The sequence below is a fragment of the Rhinolophus sinicus genome, linkage group LG02 (assembly GCF_036562045.2).
Source record: "Rhinolophus sinicus isolate RSC01 linkage group LG02, ASM3656204v1, whole genome shotgun sequence".
In the NCBI taxonomy this organism is placed as follows: domain Eukaryota; kingdom Metazoa; phylum Chordata; class Mammalia; order Chiroptera; family Rhinolophidae; genus Rhinolophus; species Rhinolophus sinicus.
Genome location: NC_133752.1, coordinates 173334248 through 173353717, shown reverse-complemented (window position 1 = coordinate 173353717; position 19470 = coordinate 173334248). Strand labels below are relative to the sequence as shown.

General features: G+C 40.2%; 2 protein-coding genes across 4 annotated transcripts in view; both read right to left on the bottom strand.

Annotated features, from left to right (window-relative positions):
• Nucleotides 1-16935, bottom strand: part of DUSP16 (dual specificity phosphatase 16) — a 152159-nt gene extending 135224 nt beyond the window's left edge. The window contains exon 1 of the mRNA XM_019744716.2: nt 16807-16935. The gene's annotated coding sequence lies outside the window, so the exon portion shown is untranslated. The remainder of the gene's footprint in view (nt 1-16806) is intronic.
• GPR19 (G protein-coupled receptor 19) lies at nt 28-16946 on the bottom strand. 3 transcript variants are annotated; one of them, XM_019744721.2, is made up of 3 exons: nt 16807-16942; nt 13912-14019; nt 28-1548 (listed from the first exon to the last, which is right to left on the bottom strand). In XM_019744721.2, exons 2-3 carry the CDS (start codon nt 13917-13919, stop codon nt 279-281), a joined length of 1278 nt encoding a protein of 425 aa, XP_019600280.2. In that variant the 5' UTR covers nt 13920-14019; nt 16807-16942; the 3' UTR covers nt 28-278. The 3 variants fall into 3 exon arrangements, with proteins under 3 accessions (XP_019600280.2, XP_019600284.2, XP_019600281.2); XM_019744725.2 differs by lacking the exon at nt 13912-14019 and having other exon boundaries at nt 28-1509; nt 16807-16946; XM_019744722.2 differs by lacking the exon at nt 13912-14019 and having other exon boundaries at nt 16807-16945.
• Nucleotides 16947-19470: the final 2524 nt, after the last annotated feature.

Sequence of the window (19470 nt, the reverse complement as noted above, 5' to 3'; positions counted from 1 at the left end):
TAATGGTAATTAAAAAGTAGGAAAGCATTTTCTTTTTTTTTTTTCTGTGCATGTAAATAATATAGTAAAAGGAGCTCAAGATGAATGCTTCCCTTAAAACAAAAAGGAAAATAAAAACCACAAAACTATAATCAATAAGTGAATGCATTTTACAAAAGAAAACATTCCCCATTCCCCTCAGAAAGTTGACTGAAAAAATATATAAATAGCTTGTTTTTTTATAGTTAAAGCTTTTTTAATCTCTGGCGCATAACAATAATTGAAAGAATTCTGAGAAATTAGACAAAAGTATTTGGTGGATTTGAGTTAATGGGCCAAGCAAGCTTTTTTTCCTTGGCTTCTCTGTCAAATGAATCATAGATTGAGTCTTTGGTTATAGTTTTGGCCATGGGAGGGATTTCTGAAATGCCAACATAGTTTTTTTTGGCCATCCTTGAACTGGTTGTGATAGTATAGGCATTGCTTCGGTAACATTTCATCGAGGACATGCAAAAAGTCTCTTTCATTCCTCTCCTAAAATTGGCATTATAAATTGAATACAGAGTAGGTTTCGAGGCTGAAGAACTAAAGGATATCCATGTGATCGCTGTGAACACAAGGGAACTTTTCTTATAGTCTCGTTCCTGGGGGTGCCACAGCTGAGCCACATGAAAAGGCAGCCAGGAGAGCAAAAACAATAGGTTTAAAATGAGGAACATCTTGATAGTTTTCACTTTTGTCCTTGGGACAATGTTCATTGTTCTCCTCACAGTTCGGCCATCAGTGCCTATTCTCCAAATATACTTTATGACCTTCTGGTAAAATAAGATTATGAGGACAGATGGAACCACAAAGCCCACCAAGAAGTGGATGACAGTATAGGCAGTTCCTTCCCAGGAGGAGGGGAGGAAATAGTTACAGTGGTTGTCCCAGTTGGCGCCGAAGAAAAAGAACACGGGGGTCACAAAGGCTGCATCAAAGACCCACGACGCTGCGATCATTTTCTTGGCTTTTTCTCTGGACACCTTGAAGCTCAGAGGGTAGACAATGGTATAGAACCGGTCTATGCAGATGGAGAGGAGCACATAGATCTGGACGCCTGGGGTGAGATACTGGAAATACCGAACCACCTTGCACATCGCATCACCCAGTGTCCACCTGCCGGTGGTGAACTGCAGCAGGACGAAAGGCGTGCTGGCAAAGCTGACGAGAAGATCCGCACAGGCCATGGAGACCACAAAGTAGTTGGTGGTGGACTGAGTCCTCCTACTCCGGTGGATGACCAAACAGACCAAGGAATTACCAACGATAGAAAACAACCACAGGGTCCCAAAGAAAATGCTGGCTATGGCCACTTCCCCGGGTTTCAGTCCATATTGCAGGTCTGTTCTGTTGCTCATCCAACCGTGCTCCTCATATAAATCCGTCAGGTCATGGCTTGGCAGACGCGTAGCTGTTTCAGTGCAGCTGTGGTTTTGGAGGGGCACCAGAAGTGTCGGAATAACCAAACGTGGCTTGCGGTTATCCATTCTGTGAGCAAAAACCATATTCATTTTTTTTCTCTTAGTTCTACATAAGAAAAAAAGAATGAAGCCTCCTGTTAAAATGGTGTTCTACCGATTGAGTTCTAAGGCTAACAATCTTATTTGACACTTAGATTGGCTGTCATTTGTCAATGAGTAGGACTTGTGCACTGGCAGGAAACCCTGACTACTATCCAGAAAAAACTCTGGCCCCACTTCTCTTTCACTTCAGGAGCTGTTTTTAGCAGATCCCAGCTCAGGCTCCCTCTGGCCTCACCCCCTCTTTCCCCTTAGTCAAATATGGGAGAACTCATGCCAAGCACCACTCCTAAACATATCCTTATTGGGGATCACAGAGGGTTAGGGAGCTCAAACCTGAGTCACGGTAAGGGTGTTACCCCCATCTGAAGAGCTGTTGGAATTCTGGGCAAGTAAGTGAGAAGTTCCTGAATGTCGTAACATTAAAGTAATGAGGCTGCAAGAGAGGAAAACTCAGGCAGATGGAAATACTCAGATGTCAGCTATGGAAATAGCTAACAGAAATCTGTGAATACAGACTGGCTGGCTACTGGGAAGGACCCAGTCCTTACTTATTGCAGAATTTCCATTACACAAACATTATGGAGGCAGATGGAGCAACCATAACACTTCCACACGAGCCAGAAGTAGCTCCTAATTTAATGACCTCTGAAAATAGCCTGCTTTTTCCAAAAGATGATGTGGTTCAGGAACTAATAGCTTGCCACCTGTCAATGACATATTTTGATGCTATTCTTAGTTATTGTTTCATAAAATGACACAGTGACTGAACAACATACAAGATGTCGTCTAAAGAATGTAACCAGATTATTAGAAACTTTATGGCATTCAGATGATTAAAAACAACCAAATATAGGGGGTGGTCGGTTAGCTCAGTTGGTTAGAGCATGGTGCTAATAAAACCAAGGTTGCTGTTTCGATCCCCACGTGGGCCACTGTGAGCTGCATCCTCCTTAAAAACAAACAAACACACAGTGTGAGGGATATAAATTATAAACGTCTAAGTTTTGCTTTGTCTTGTGCACCTGAAACTAATTAAAAATAAATTAATTAAAATGGGGAAAAAAATAAAAAAACAAGTAATTCTTGGGGATGTAATGTACAGCATAGGGAATATAGTCAATAATATTGTGATAGCTGGTACAATGTTAGATGGTTGCTGGACTTACGGTGATCACTTCTTTAGGTATATAAATGTTGAGTAACTATGGTGTACACATGAAACTAATATAATATTGTATGCTAATTATATTTTTAATAAAAATCTTCAAAAAAAAAGAAGAAAAAAAAACAAACAACAACAAAAAAAACACACAAAAAACCCCCAACCAAATATAACTGTTACTCAGCAACTTTGTAAGAGCTTATGATTCTTAGATATAGAATAATATAACGTTTAGTATTTATCTTGTTTTGTACTATTCAGTGAGGAAAAAAGTTACACTTTTGAATAGGTAAAAAGATTGTATAATTGTGGGCCACTCAATTAAAATCGAGGTGACTTTGGTCACAGGAGGATCATTAAAGTTTAATTTGCTCTGACTCTATTAAACGGAAGGAGAAAGCATAGCAATTGAATCCGTAATAACCAGAGCAATTCCATCTGGCCTGTGGCAGCAACAGGCTGTAGCAGGACCTGTGTCTTTCTTGGTGGGTTCCTGTGAGTACACCGCACAAAGAAATGTCTCTGAAATTTTAGAGGTGGGATGAAAGAACAGTTCTTAATGAGAGAAAACTTAACGATCCAGTTTTCCTTGAAAGACATTTGCACTAATTTGTGGTAGGGACTGGAGTGTCATTAATATATATTGTCCTCATCAAGACACCACGTCCAACAAAAGTGTGGAGTGCAGGGGAACATAGTAAATGCCAGTTCCATGCTTCCGTCAGGATTTGCATCCGTGAGGCAGCCCTACTTAATGTTGCTAAGAGAAATGTAAGACAATGAGACATCTGACTATTGAAAGAGCTTTAAGCATGGCTAGCTAGCTGCTAGTCAATTGTAGGAAGAGCAGCCATACTTTCCATATTAAAACAATCAGGATACACAGTCTGAAAACAGAACGTCAGCTCTAAAATTAGCACTGTCCTAGAAAATAATCTGGAATGCATGATCTTCATAGTTATAGAACTGAAATGTTTTCACCTTCATCTGTGTAAAACTTACAAAATGCCAAAAGAAACCCAATTTTTAAAAAGATGTCAAGTTTAAAAATAAAACAGAGGAGCAATTCTCCCAGACAGCAAGAGCTGTTCTAAACTTTTTGGGGATGGCTGTGGCCAAAATACAACAAGGCGTCAGTGGCACAGGCACTTTTCTCTACTCAATATATACACTAAAACCTGCGAACTTCGTTCTGTTTCTCTCTTCCTCTCCTAGCAAAACTCTCCAGGTGAAACGCAAACTCGCGCCTCCAGCTCACGAGCTGTGAGGCCTCCTTTCATCACTGCCTCCAGCTCCTTTACCCCAGTGAGTGTGTCTGCTGATTTCTCCAGCCTGACCACTTGGAAGCAGAGGGTTTCAATGCTCAGAAATGGGCCAAGGAAACCCGGGGAGTTCCGGAGTCTAGGTCTCCCCTGATGATGGCATGACTTTCTGACTCTGCCTAAAATTGCTGCAGCTCTGTTTATTCAGTCAGTAAACCAAGAAACTGCGCTGGGTACTAAGGAAACAAAGATAAGTAAGGCCCTTAAAAGGGTAAATGTATAAATAAACTGCCGTATTATAATTAAATTCCGGAATAATTATAATTAACTGCTAAAAACAGACGAGGAGCTAAGTGCCAGAGAAAAATAGGGATCCAGTTGTGCTTAGGATAGGAGGGAGAAAAGGAGGTGAGGTTAGAACTGGGGATTTGGAGGGTGACTAGGACTTCTTCAGGAAGACCAAGGCGTAAAAAAAAAAAAAAAAAAAATCCAAGGGAGAGAGAGCATATGGAATGAATTTGGAGGTCATCTTTCTGGGTTGAGCTTTTTTGGGACCTTTTCCCCTTAGAGACATAGTTTCCTGCAGACCGTACCTCCTGGAGTATATAGTTTCTAAATGCCCTACAATCAAACTGACCTAAATTTTTCCCATGGTTACAACGAGAGGCTATATTTTCTGCATTCATGAGCTGAAATGCGGTCAGACAGTGGATACGAATATTAGCATATCCAGAATGGTTGTGGTATCCTTGTTCATACAACACTTTGTTAGTCCTTTACTACAGCATTTTCTGTTTCTTTGGCTTTAGAACAATGATTCTCTAGCTTGGCAACACACTGGACTCTCCCAGGGAGCTTTATAAAAAATACTGACGCCTGGGTCCTACCCCAGGGACTCTAATTTAATTGGTCTGGAGTGCAGCCTGGGTATCGGGATGTTTCAGAGTTCCCCCGGTGACCCTAATGTGCAGCCAGGATAAAGACTCAGTGCTTTAGAATTACTTCCATGTTCCTTTCTTCCCCCACTAAGCTATGGGCTCCTGGGAGGAGCATGTTATTCTTTTTCCATGCTCTACAGCTTCCATTGAAGTTCTTTACATTAATAACTGCTTATTAAATATTTACTGAGTTGAATCCACAAGGACAGAGAACTGAAATACGTGACTCCTACTCTAGGTGGCTCTGCAAGGAGAATTAAACGCCAAGAGAGAAAATCATTGTGTATTCACAGGGCGCTGCAACACTGGTGACCATGGAGATAGGGGAAAGCATGAGAAGAACAGGGTCGGTGAACTGAAGTCACCCAGGTCAACTGCTACATGAAACAGAACTCTTACTTAAGGGAGCGTGAAGGTAGTTTAGGTGTCCTCAGACAGGCTCCCGCACCTCGCTCCCAGAAAAAATAGTCTGCCGTATGATAACTAAATTCTAGGGTCCCAAGTCAAATTTTAGAAAGGTCTCTCTCCCCTGCTCCATTAATTTGGAAATAAATACATCTTCCAGGGAGTGTTTCTGAAATATGACGGCTGCTTAAATAGTAATTATGTCCAAGTCATCCATACGCAATAATGTTAAGAGAGACAGGAAAGACTTCGTGACCTCTGTCCTGCTCAGCCTATCTCCTCCCAACCAGTTCCGAGACTCCATGTGACACACTCCACTAGGTTGAGTACTGAAGGCCCTTATTAAAACATAGCTCTATATAGTCTCTAAGAAAGGAGTCATTCGTGCACTGGGGTCTGAGAGATGTGTTTTAGCATGTGGCAAACATGGGGCAAACGGTAGAGAACTAGGGATTCGGTGGACCTCTGTACTGGTGGGATCCTAGAGAGCCTGGGAAGGGAATGTACCTGTCAGTTTGTATTATAATTTTTATTTTGAACATTTGTCTCTCCCATTAGGTTGTAAGTTCCTTGAGGACAGAAACTGTCCTCAAGATCTCTGCATCCCTGGGGCATATAGATATTAATAAAGGTTTATTGCATATATAAATGGATAGATGTGTTAATAAAAATGATCCAATACTTGAAAACAAGTAAAAGAGTATAGCAAATCTTTTGTAAAATCATGCTAGGACATTGTTAGACGGGCTTCTCCAAGGGATTACTTCTCTGGAAGACTGTATCTGTGCTTGATTTTGCTGTTTATTCACTATATGACTAGAATCCAGACACTGTGAAGTTATGTGTTAAAATGCAGATTTCTGTCTAGGAGAAAAATAATCCTACAGGTTATGGACTTACTGCCCTGGAGGACATTATTAACTGGTGTTGTGTCTACCTAGCAATCTTATGCTGACATTCTTTTAAAAAAACAAAAACCAAAACCCAAAGAAACTCATTTCTTCAAATGCTCTGGGAACAAGCCTTATTGTTTCATTGGTTCCTTCAGTAATAAGTTAATAAACCTTTGACATATGGTCGTTCTATATTTGCATGAGAGTCATACCTTTATGATTGTTTAAAATCATACTTTGATGGATGGTTGAATGGATGACTGGAAACTAGTGAGAGGACCACAATGAGGACTAGAGGGGCAGAGGTGACAAACTTTATTCACATCACACTTCTGCCATGAGCTATTCCTGGCTAAGTTCTGCTGGTTAGGTTTCTTCCAGATTCAAAAAATCCTAAGGAATGATTTTTTATTTTTCTTTCTCTCCTGAAATTATAAGTATTTACAGACATTCTTACAATGTAGAAAGACCATTTTTATTTCTGAGATTTGTTCAAAAATGTCATGTCAAACTAGAATTTTTATAATATTGAATTTTAACGTGATTTGGTTGGGGGTGGGGAAGTGTTTTCTGTAGAATGGGAAGTATCTGCTGGACCTGAAGAGACACAGAGTTGTTTACTAATGAGCAGTAAGATTAATTACAAGGATGACAACAGTTATCATATCAATACTACCAAGAGCTGGTACTTTTTCTGTGCTTACTATGTGTCAGACACTTTATATGTGTAGCCCTTAAAGGTAGGTTACATTATTCACCCTGTTTCATAAATGAAAAAAACTGAAGTTCTTTGCCAAGTTCATACAGTTGGAAAGTGGTCACCCAGGATTGTCTCTTTCCAAAGCTCATACTCTTCCCCACCCTGGCGCTTCATGCCCGGGGAAGCCACAAGGGCTGGATCTGAATTCAGAGGGTCACACTGGTTATAAACGGATAGGTCTTTCTTGACACCTCAGTCAAATACAGGAATATAAAGCTACTCCCCACAGCCTCTTAACTACCTACAGATACATCTGTTGAATATGCTAGCTCAGAAATATGTGACATAGTGAACATTTGGCAGGGTGGGGGAGTCTCTCCCACCATATACTGCATGGAAGCTTAGCATCAAAAGTGCAGTAGACATGCTGGTCTAGAAATACATATTTTTTTCAGAATAAAGAATATCAGAGTTTTGGAAATTCATTCTGAAGGATGAGTAACTGTTGCCTTTTAAATGCAGAATGAAAGCAGAACTCTAGACTTCAGTCTAAATTAAAGTGAGGAAAAATTTTGATCAATGGTTTTACCCCAAGTAGGAAACTGTCTTTTTAAATTTTTAGTGGTTTTAATTCAGAAAATACCATAGTGGTAGATATTTTCTCTTAAGCCTTTCACTGTTATAGAGACTTGATTTGCCTATATGGGAAAATGAGAAATGCCTGGAGCAGTTGTGGGCTGGGACTGGCTTGCATGGGCGCCCCAGAGCCAGCTGTGCACATTTCTTCCCAACTCCAAGTTCAATGACATCATGTTGGTCTCATGAATCTGCCATGAGAAGAATATTCACACTACAGAAATTGACAAGCACCACAAATCAGGTTTTTCTCCCTGAAGAGGCAAGTTGATAACATTTACTAGCTTACCACTTCTAGTAGTGGAGGGTAACCTATCCCGAAACCTGAACTCACACACATCCCTGAATTTACAAATGGCTAAAGAGGCCCCATAGGCTCTTTGGAAGCTTCCTGAATGGCTATATTGCTTTCTGTCCCTGAGCTATGGCTCTGGTGTGGACATTGAGCTAAGTGCTTTATAGAACTGGATAAGGCCCAGGTGGTCAGTCACCAGCGTGACTGTTGTTGGGGAACAGGAAAACCCTAATGTGCCACCCAAATAGGGTTACCAGATAGAATACAAGATGCCCAGTTAAATGTGAATTTCAAATAACAAATTATTTTTAGCGTAAGTATGTTCCATGCAGTATCCCATACATGGTGGCCTGTATTTTTATTCACTAAATCTGACAAACCTACACCCAGAACATATCTATTTTTCATCTCACAATATAGGAATATTGCAAAGTGGTTATGTATGCAGGCTTGGAAGTCAAACAGCTGAAGTATGAATCCACCTCCATCACTCACTCACTAATTCTGAGACCCAGGACAACTTATCTAATCCTCTGGAGCTCTAGTTGTCTTATCACCTAGATAATTAGTTCCTATCTCATTTGATTAGCATGAGGATTAAATGAGATAATATATGCACAGGAGTTAAATGAATTAATGCAAGTCAATCTGCCTGGTACGAGGAAAATACTCAATAAGTGTTATTATCCTTGTATAGTTTTATAAAACACCTTAGTTCAGTATCTGGTACGTAGCAAGTACTTCAAAAATTAGCACTCTTACTACCGTCAGCCCATAAAAGTCTTTAAAAGTCATATGACAAGCAAATATTAGTAACCATATCACACAACACATACTATAGCGATAATACTAACATTAGTCACATAATTTGGCTTCGTTAAGGGTGAATGGCTTTTGTGAAGGGGCCTGGGTCCACAATCATCATTCGCAATTAGGGTTTCCAGGTGGGAATTCCCTTCTGTTCTCAGGAATTTTTTTCGCCTTCCCGTTCCCAAATCCCGAGATATAAACAGTTTTCTGTTCTCCATGATGAATCATTTCCACAAAGTTTTGGCCGATATTACCAACCACCTGGGTTCAAGGAGCCAATTTTCCCGATTTTCAAACCAACTTTTCTCAGGATTCGTAAACAGAAAAGGGAAAAAAATTCCCGAGAATGGGCGGGAATTCCCACCAGGAAACCCTAGCGATAAACAGAAAAAATGTCTAAGCGATACATTGTGAGTAGTACATTTATTTCCAATTGTGGGTATTACTGGGTTCAAGAAGCCGATTTTCCCAATTTCCCAACCAACTTTTCTCGGGATTTGGGAACGGGAAAGCGAAAAAGATTCCTGAGAACGGGCGGGAATTCCCGCCTGGAAACCCTATTCGCAATGTTTTTAAGGAGAAAATGACTGAGGTCCAAATAAATAAACACCTTTCTCCAAGTTGGGGATGATTTTTTAGTTAATATGTTAGCCAGATTAAACTTTTTTCTACACCCTAAACCAACGTATGTAATATAACTGGATTGAATGTCTTTCTCAAAAGCTTATAGAATCCACTCTGCTTAAATTATTTCTATTAGATAATTTTGAATAACTGCAAAAGAAACTCATACTTCCAGTGAAAACAGAGTTTCCTCTCCACCATTTGAGACCACTAGTGTCACAGGCTTATAAGCCTGGAATTTCCTATATTGACCTTTTCCCTTTCCTCCTCTTTTATAATATATATAAATATTCCTTCATAATACTTCCAGCTCTGTGCCTTTTGACCTGTCTCCCTACAGGGATCAGTTTCCTGAGATCAGACTGGGTGCATTTTCTTTTTGTTTGGATATTGGTTATGCTTTCAAGGGGAGCCTGATTTTTTGAACAGAGAGGGGTTTTCAAAACAGCCTCCTCTAACTTCACAAAATAGCCCACAACATAGTTATTACAATATTACTGACTATATGGAGCTTTGCTATTAATTAAAGGAAACAATGTATGTAGTAGGCAGAAAGGCCCCGGAAAGCTAACGCCCTAATCCCTGTAACTTGTGAATATGTTACATTCTATAGCAAAAGGGACACTGTATATATAATTAAGGTTACGGAACTTAAAATGAGAAGATTATCCTGAATTATTCAGGTAGGCCCAAATTTAAGAGCCCTGAAGAACAGAGAGCCTTCTCTGGTTGGTGGCAGAGAGATGTGGCAGAAGAAGTCAGAGGTAGATTCCAAGCATGAGAAGGAATTGACAGGCTGTTGCTGGCTCAAGATGCAGGGGCCCACGTGCGAGAACCAGGGAGAGGCCTCTAGGAGTGATGGGTGGCCCCCAACTGACAACCACCAAAGAAATGTGCCCTTAGTCCTACAACCACCAGGCGCTCGATTCTGCCAACCGTGAAAATGCGCGTGGCATGGGAGTCATCCCTGGAGCCCCCACAAAGGAACGCAGTCCTGCCAATCCCTTGATTTCAGCCTGTGAGACTAAGCAGAGAAACAAGCCTAGCACTTCAGACCTGCACAACTGTGACACAGAAATGGCTATGAACTTAAGCCACTAAATTTTTGTTCATTTGGTAGAGCAGCAATAGAAACTAATTCAATACAGCATTTTGTATATACCTGAGGGTAATGACTAAAATTTATACCAGTCATTCTGTCACTTTCCACCATCCACCAGCATCTAGAATATTAGAAACCCTGAAACGCTTGAAGAGTGTACAGTGCTTTCTACTTCACCTTAAACATTGGACTGGGAGCTAAGAAACCTGGGTTCTGATTCACTGGACAGCAAGTCAAAAGACCTAGGTCTTATTTTTATATCAGTGTACGGACCATAAGTAAATCAATCTCGTCGAATCTGTTTCTATGTCTACAATATGAATGAGTTGGTCTGGATGATTTTTAACGTCATTTTAGAAATGAACGAGAACTGATAGATAGACAAGGCGATGAGCAACATGCATCCATTGAACTTATAACCCACCCTTTCACCCAGCAGAGCTCATCCTGAGAGAGCTGCCGGGGCCAGCACCGTGAGATTCTGACACCCAAGAGCAGTAGGATTGGTCTCCAAAGAAGAGGTGAATTTTACCGAGGGGCCAGCTGAGCCATCCTCAATTGTCCTAGATGGGCCAACAATCTTCTACTGAAGATCCCTTGCAAAAAGACTTGCCAACTGTGTTTGCTCTCCATTCTAATACCTAACTTCTCAGAGGGGAGAAATATTTATTAGAACCCCTGATTGTCTTCTACCAGTTCTCCACACCTCTCTTCCCAGTAGGGGGTCTTTTGAATTCTGAAAGCAATTTGGTGAAGGAATTTGAACCTCAGCAAAAATTTCATTCATTATAACAAACATTTTTTGAAGACCTGCTGTGTGCTCACTGAGTTAAAGTAAAGGCAAACAGTTGTTTTAGAAGTAAATGTTCAGTTTCATTTCCAAGCTGTGATTTCAGTATCAATTTCTCCAGTAGTGTGACTTAAATAGGACAGAGGTGAGGGAGCAAAGACCATACTCATTGCTCTCAAAGTGAAGAGCTGTACAAGAAATGTGATTTACAGGTATTTGAAAAGAAGGTGAAAGATTTGTTCAGAACCAAGTATAAGCTGAACAGGGAGCTACAAAGAACTCTTATTTTTCAGAAGCATTTACATTTGTCTCCCATCAAATTCACATCAACATTCTGGGTAAATTTTGATCTGCACCACTGTCCTCAATCAGGGTTTTCCAAAAACTTCAAGCTCATGGAGCAAAAGTCAGATTTGAATTTGCATTAATGTATATTTTTCATAGACAAATTATGCAACAATATGTATCACTGAAAATATGGTTGATTGTATATTTGCATGTTTCATATGTTTAATATATATTTTAGTGTCAAATATTTTTAGATATTTTATAGGTTAAGATGCTACTGCTATCATTTCTCAATGCTTCTTATTTTAATGCACATCAGCAATGGTTGACCCAAATGACCTACACAAGTAATTTTCAACCTTGCTTCAGAGGTAGATGTGACAAATGTATTCATGCGTGTGACACACTCAGATATATCCAGAATTATATGCAACACTAGAAGCTCGACCTATAACTCCAACACAATATTCAACCTAAAAAGTCATGGTGAGAAGAAAATAATTATGTAGATATCCTTAAATTTATTATAATTAAATTAAAAAAAGAAATCACTGGCAAATTCTGGTACTTTATCAGCAAGCAATTATTTGCGACAGGCATCTTTCGTTTAGGACACAGCAATCTATTTTGACACTTTGGTTGATAAGCACAAGATAGATAGATAGATAGATAGATAGATAGATAGATAGATAGATAGATAGATAGAAAGAAAGAAGAAAGATGGATGGATTTTTTGATGGATGGATGGATGGATGGATGGATGGATGGATGGATAGATAGATATAGATCCTGTACACCTGAAATTTGAATTCTTCAAGGCTAAAGGGTGCCTGGCCCAGAGAGCCAGAAAAAAAATAAGAAGAGAAACATGGTTCTCCTCCCCACGGTGTGATTCTATACACCTATTATAAAAGTCTACTAATGAGCATTTTTCTGGAAGTAACTATGATTGACAAAGCCATTGACATTTCAGGAAGGTTTCATAGCTTATACCCAAATTTAAAGGTGTATTTCCTTCTTTACATATGGAAGAAAATAACTCTATGCACATTTTAAATATGAAGAGGACGCACTGAGTAGTGGTTGAGAGCATAGGCTCTAGAGCAGTGGTTCAGAGGTAATTTTGCCTCCCAGGGGCCATTGGGCAATGTCTGGAAACATTCTTGGTTGTCACAACTGGGAAGAGGCCAAGGATGCTGCTACACATTCTATAAGAAAGAGGAAAGCACTCCTAACAAAGAATTACCCAAATGCCAACAGTGCATTCGAGAAACCCCGTTCTAGAGCTCAGGCAGGTTTCAAATCACTTATTACCTATGTAGCCTCTGCAAGTTACTTAGCATCTCTGTGCTTATTGAGTGTCTTCACCAGGAAAATTAGGATAATAAAAGTACCCACCTTACTGATCTGTTGTGAGAATAAAATTATACAAGAAAGGAGCTAAGAACAATGTCTGGATCAAAGCATGTGCTCAACAAACGTTTACTTTTGTTACCATTATATGTGTTGAAAAACACTGAGCAGAAATACACCAAAATTTTAACAATGGTTGTTTCTAGGTGGCGAGATCATGACTGATTTTTATTTTCATTACACTTTTCTACTTCTCTATATTTTCCAAATTTTCTGTACATGTATTAATCTAATATCCAAAAACATATATTTGTAAAGAATGTAGAGGAAAGAATTTTACTTGTGATATAGTGGAAAGAGCACAGAATTAGAAAGACCTGGATTCAGATCCTGGCTGTATTTGTGTGACTTTGGCCAGATTAGTTAAGCTCTCTGAGCTTCAGTTTCCTGGTCAGAAATTGAGGCTAATAATGCACATCATAGAATTTCTATCAGGATTAGACATGACAGACATCCAGTGCCTAGGAAAGTATACTGAAAGAAAGGCTCCAGAAGATGACTGCTGTAAAAGTTTAGCCAAGGGAAAATCACTCTACAAACAGGGAAATATATTCATGATGGTAACTCCCGTTTTGCTTTTCAAACTATCCTCTTGGAGAGGCCACCTCCCATCTCATTCCATTTTTGCCTTGGTTCATAGAGGAGAAATTGCATCCACACTCTGGTCCTCCTCTAGTTCTTCTCCCTCCCTGTTTAGATACCATAGGGAAGGATTGAATAATTCGGCTGGCAGGGCCTGACTCATTGAGCAGGGTTTACTAGCAGCAGGTAAATTACTGTGACCAAGAGGCAGGACCCAGGCTTCTTTTCTCATATCCTTCCCTTGTGCTTACTATGTCCCTTCTCATATCCTATTTCATTCCTGACTTACAAACTGAAAGCATACTTGGCAAAGCCTCTCCTCAAGGGGGAAGCCTCTCCATTTTTCTCTCTTCTAACTTCTCCAGTTCAGCTGGTTAAGTAGATTGCCCCCTTTCAGATCTGAGAGGGATGAGTAGGAAGCCCAGCTAAGGCTTTCAGATCAAAGCCTCTAGTGTGCACTCGCATACCTGCTCATCTGAGAAGGCCCCCGAGTGCGGTGGGCGTGCAGCGCTTGCCAGGCTATATGTGCTTCCAGCAGGGCTGTTTCTTTGGCACAACTCACTCAGCAGGTAACACTGGAGGAAGAGTGAATAGGATTCAGGGACTCACACCTTACCCACAAACCCCACCCTTCCGCTCCTTAGTTACTTAATTAGATTGAAAAATAATAGAAAAGGTTGTATTTATGTATATTATCAGGAGAGGTGATAATTAGGCTTAAAATACTTTAAGCTTAATTAGCCTGCTGTCTCAAATTCAAATCCTAAGCAACCTGTCAAGATGCTCTGAGATCATCTTTTGCACTCAGGCCCTGATTGCCACGGTTTGGGAAAGGCAGTCTGGCTCCAACCCACTCTGACACTGAAGATCCCAGCGTTCTCTAGGGAGTAGTCTTGCAGTCCTGTGAGTTCTTGGTGCAATGTTCTGGGGACTGGGAGCCACAGTTTATTAGGACAGGACTGCCTGGGGCAGGAACTGACCTTCTCAAGACATTAACTGTCAACCCGAGTGAACTTTCTCAATGTTGGGTGATGGTGCCAGGCAGAAAACATGAGAGCAAAATGAGACCGTTTGGGATGCCTCCATTTACTGTAGATATGCATTAAAATATCAGAACTGCATTCCAAATATAAATAAAAAGTCAGGGGGTTGGTAATCCCCAGGAAAAGAATGTATGGATACGTCTCGAATTCTAGTGTGCCACTGCTCCAGGGGTCACTCTGAGTGGCATACATAAATTTCAGGCACAATTCTGACTGCTGCCGAGTTTTCTCCTACTGTACATTTACCTCCTCACTAGACTCCCTATAAACACGCGCAAAACAAAATCAGCATGGGACCCCAAACTGGCTCCAGCGGAGTGCTGTCAGGCTGTGTCTTCCCATTTTTCATTTGCAAATACATATTGAGAGCTTACCATAAACCAGGCCTGGTGCTAAAGTGCTAGAAATCCAAAGATGGAAGGATACAAGAAGTTCCCTTCAGATGACGATACAGTAATAGTGTAAAAGTGTTACTTGTCCAAGGGCAATGTAGATTTCAGCTGGGATCAAAGGTTTAAGCCAAAGGACTGAAGTTCAGTATTAAAGTTCAATATTGACTGACTCTTCACAGTTTTCTTCAGTGAAACTCTGAAGGGAAACACCTCATTTAGGGAAGAATTTCACAAATTTTAGATTCCTGTCCCTTTTCTTCCTCTTTGTCTCTCTGACCTAATAAATTCTCTTGGTTTTCCCACAGCATATAAAAATGAGATCAGTCATCTTTTTATTTTCAATGGCCAGAAGGGAAACGATACAGACCAAAGGAAGAAAATCCTTGTATCAGAAATTCCCAGAAGTTAAAAAAAAACAACAACTTCATTTTCCCTTAAAAACCTAAAATAATTTGTCAAGAGAGAAATCTATTCCCTTATTTTAAAGTATGATAACATTATTTTAAAGCAATAAACCTAGTTAGTTTGATATCATAGTTTATGTTAATAATTTTAGAAGTTTAATCTATTTTGAAAACCAGGTAAGTGCTTTTAAAGATAACATGCCTAGGCTGGTCTTATTACTAGGTTCGAAGAATAGAAGAATGTTTCCTGGTTCGATTAAAAAAAAAAAAAATCAGCCATGATGTAATTCTAGATTTCTTTTTTTCCTTTAGACATCATTTAGTCACCATAGTAACACAGTGTTTTACTACCAGATATCTATACAGCACAAGGGGAAGAGAATAGGCAATTACTTACTGGGTTCTTTGGGGGTACAGAATGTGGCTATTGGGATAATTCAAGATTAAAGGCAGATTTCACTGGGGATCTGTGAAATCGGATTCAATCTTCTAGTAGCATCAGCTGAACAAAATTTGTAGCCAAATCAACTGCTGACATGTGAAATACCAGTAGAGAAGCAGCATAGTTCAGTGATTAAGATCATAAACTCTGGGGTCAAGGTTTTTGGGTCCAAATCTACTATTTGCTAGCATGTGACCTTGGGAGAGTTAGTTCCCTAAGCTCTCTGTGCCTCAGTTTCTTCATCTCCAAAATGTGAGTACTAATAATACCTCCTTCAGAGGGTTATTATAAGGATTAAATGACAGATTATTTGTGCTTAGACTGATGCCTTACACATAGCAAGAACTTTATAAGTATTTGTTAAATAAAGATGAAATAAAATTTAAATTTGCTAGCTTCCCTCTTTGTGGCTGGGCAGAAATGGTCAACGATACCAAGATTTGAGTGCATGGCAGATTATTTTAGCCTACAACTTTGGAAGATTCCTTTGAGAACTTCCTGGGGTCCTTCTTGGTAGCTATTCTATACGATTTGGAATTCAGTGGCCGGGAATTCAGTGGCCGTCTACTGTCCTAAACTAAGAGCTGGAAACAACCACAAGCACTCTGGCATCAGGAACATCAAAAGGTAGACGATTGCACCGCACAAAGAAACAGCACGCCTGCCCACTCAGGCTCCCTAAACCACTGCCAATAACCTCTGGGAACATGGGCACCAAAGAAGCAGCTGAAAAGAGATGAAATAGGATTTTATTGCAGGGACAATGAAATCTAATTGGTTTCAGTTAATATTATTTTTTTCCTCTTTCCAGGATTCAAAGAAAAATAATCCTGATCACCAATGAGTGCTTTGTTTTATTAATTATCAATACAGAATTTCCATCTAATTTGTCTTCAACAGGCACGGGTGAATTATTCATTTTACAGAACTACCAAGGCATCTTTTCGGACCTGTAACAAACATAAAGCCCCAACCAGCAAATAAACCAAGACAAAATCTCCCAATTGCCTGGAAAAAAATAAGGTATTTTGTACTCTGAGCCAAATTTCAGCCACAATACCGCGGGATCTCTAGCACATACCTCCATCCGGACTTGATTTTAGAGACGGTCTCCTTGGGTCTTCTTGATCAGGAATAGCCCTTGCATGGGAGTTTGGAGAATGACATAAACCACCAGGAAAGCTTGGGAACGCATTCATATCTGTCTTCTGCTTTTCCCTTGGCTCGCAGCCCGCTTCCTGGTAGGGAGACAAGATGACGCTTTGCAGGTTTGACTATTAAACCATCTTCCCGCCCCCAGCCCCACTCACTTGGTGCCCCTCCCTTCCCCTTTCCAAGGCTCTGGAATGTGTCACATGGGAAATGGATCATGTGGCTCGAGGGGAGAATCTGGCCATCTTTTCTCTCCCTTCCCCCACTTTTCCTTTCAGGAGCAAAGCAGCAGAAATCTCCAACCTCATTGGCTCTGACCAAAAATCTCCATATGAAAAGGAGAAAATCCAACCATCCAAACCTCCAGGCTTTTCCACTTTATATTTTGTTTTATTTTCCATTTGAACGTTTCATCGTGGGCATTCAGAGTTTCTTGGTAGAATGGGAAACGATGCTTTCTCCCCAGCCCCTTTCTTTCTTATCATCAGTACCTTAACATGGCACTGTGTTCCTTAACCAGCCTCCGGAGCCCCCTGGCACATCTGGGACAAAGGAGTATTCAGCACCACGGACAGCATTACACCCCTTCAGCGTTCCCTAAAGCCATGTTGTTGTCCATTTTCCTCTCAGGTAGATAACAATATTTTTAAAATACTTCCCTAAGGTCTTGTTTAGTGCTCCGACTTCCCATCAATTTACTGTTACCTTATGAATGCAAATGTAATTTTTATACATCGTTAAACCTAAAGGCCATCCATGCCTACCTCCCTGTCCCCATCCCACCATCCATCCTCATCCTTTAAAATATGTTCTGTGTTTTGGGGGAATTCTCACAGCATAATTCACTGTATGCCCATCTATCTATGCTCACAGAAACACCACACAAACATGGGATTTCTTGAGTGCGTCTGTCTGCTGGTCTTTAGCCCCATCACTGGGCCTCAGGCAGGGTTGAATTAGAGAGGCAGGGAGGGAGCCTGGTAGGAGCTGTTTTGTGCAGGATCCATCGTGCTTTGCTGACGTCCTGGTTGCCATGGTGCTAGGTAACTGCTGAAGGGGATGATTTCTTTCAGAACCGGTCACCATGGGACCCAGCTGACTACAGAAAGGCAGAAGGAAAAGGGCTGAATTGCGAGGAGGACTTTCAATTAACATTTTCAGAGCCAAATTTACCTAATGGGTCCTTTCCTTACTGAATTGTTACTGACCCTAAATCTTGAAAGGGTTCTAGGGATTTGTATGGACACTGCGATGGTAACTCCCTCCATCCTCCACTGCTTCTTTCCTTAAAATCTATTTAGGTGAAATTGAATGAAAATGGTAGCTTCATAGGCCTGTGAAGTGTCCTGGGGAGGACATGAGAAACGTACTTCTCCTTAGTTTGGGGCTTCTGACTTGTGAAGTTGTTCATCTAAATCCTACAGCGTTAACTGGGAGATGCTTTAGAACCGTACCTGATGGTGACACTAGGAACAGTTTGAGACTTTTACAGGAGAAAAGATATATTTTTAAATGTGAGTTGCTAAATTCTTAAATAGATTTAATTATTAAGGTCAATTCCTTGGATAGCATTTGGACTACCCCAAATCAGGAATTTAAACTAGCTATATGAGTATATTTGTCTCATAAGGCTGACATATAACTAATTATTTCTAACTCAGAATCCTAACTATGGCTATTATGAAAATTTATACTGAGGGAAGAAATGCTGACTTGCAATGTGCAGAAATGCAAACTCAAGAAACAAGGTAGCACAGGGGAGACAGAATATAATTTCAAGAAATTGAAGCTCCTTCCTGGCTCAACATCCAGAGCTTAAGATGTATTTACGTTTTTTATTTTAGGAGAAGAGTAAGATTAATTCCAGTTTTTCTATATAAGACTTATGGAGAAATTCTAAACGATCCAGCTAAATCTCACTTCTGGGTCTACAGCTAAAGGAAATAAAATCACTTATCTCGAAGAGATGTCTGCATTCCCATGTTCATTGTGGCATCATTCACAGTAGCCAAGTATGGAAACAATCTAAATGCTCTTGACAGATAAATGGATAAAGAAAATGTGACACACGCACGCACATACACACATGGACTACTATTCAGCCTTTAAAAAGAAGGAAATCCTGCCATGATGAACCTGGAGGACATTGTACTAAGTGAAATAAACTAGACACAGAGAGACAAATACTATGTGATCTCACTTATATGTAGAATCTAAAAAAGTCAAATTCATAGTAATAGCAAGTAGCATGGTGACTACCAGGGGCTGGGGGGTGGGGGAAATGGGGAGACACTGGTCAAAGAGTACAAACTTTCAGTTATAAGATGAGTAAGTTCTGGAGACCTAATGTACAGCATGGGGACTATACTTAATAACAATGTATTACATACTGAATTTGCTAAGAGGGCAGATTTCAAGTGTTCTCACCACACATAAATAGTAACTATGTGATGCGGATGTGTTAATTAGCTTGACTGTGGGAATCATTTCACAATGTCTACATATATCAAAACATCACATTGTACACCTTAAATATGTACAGTTTTTATTTGTCAATCATACTTCAATAAAGCTGGGGGAAAAATACGACCCA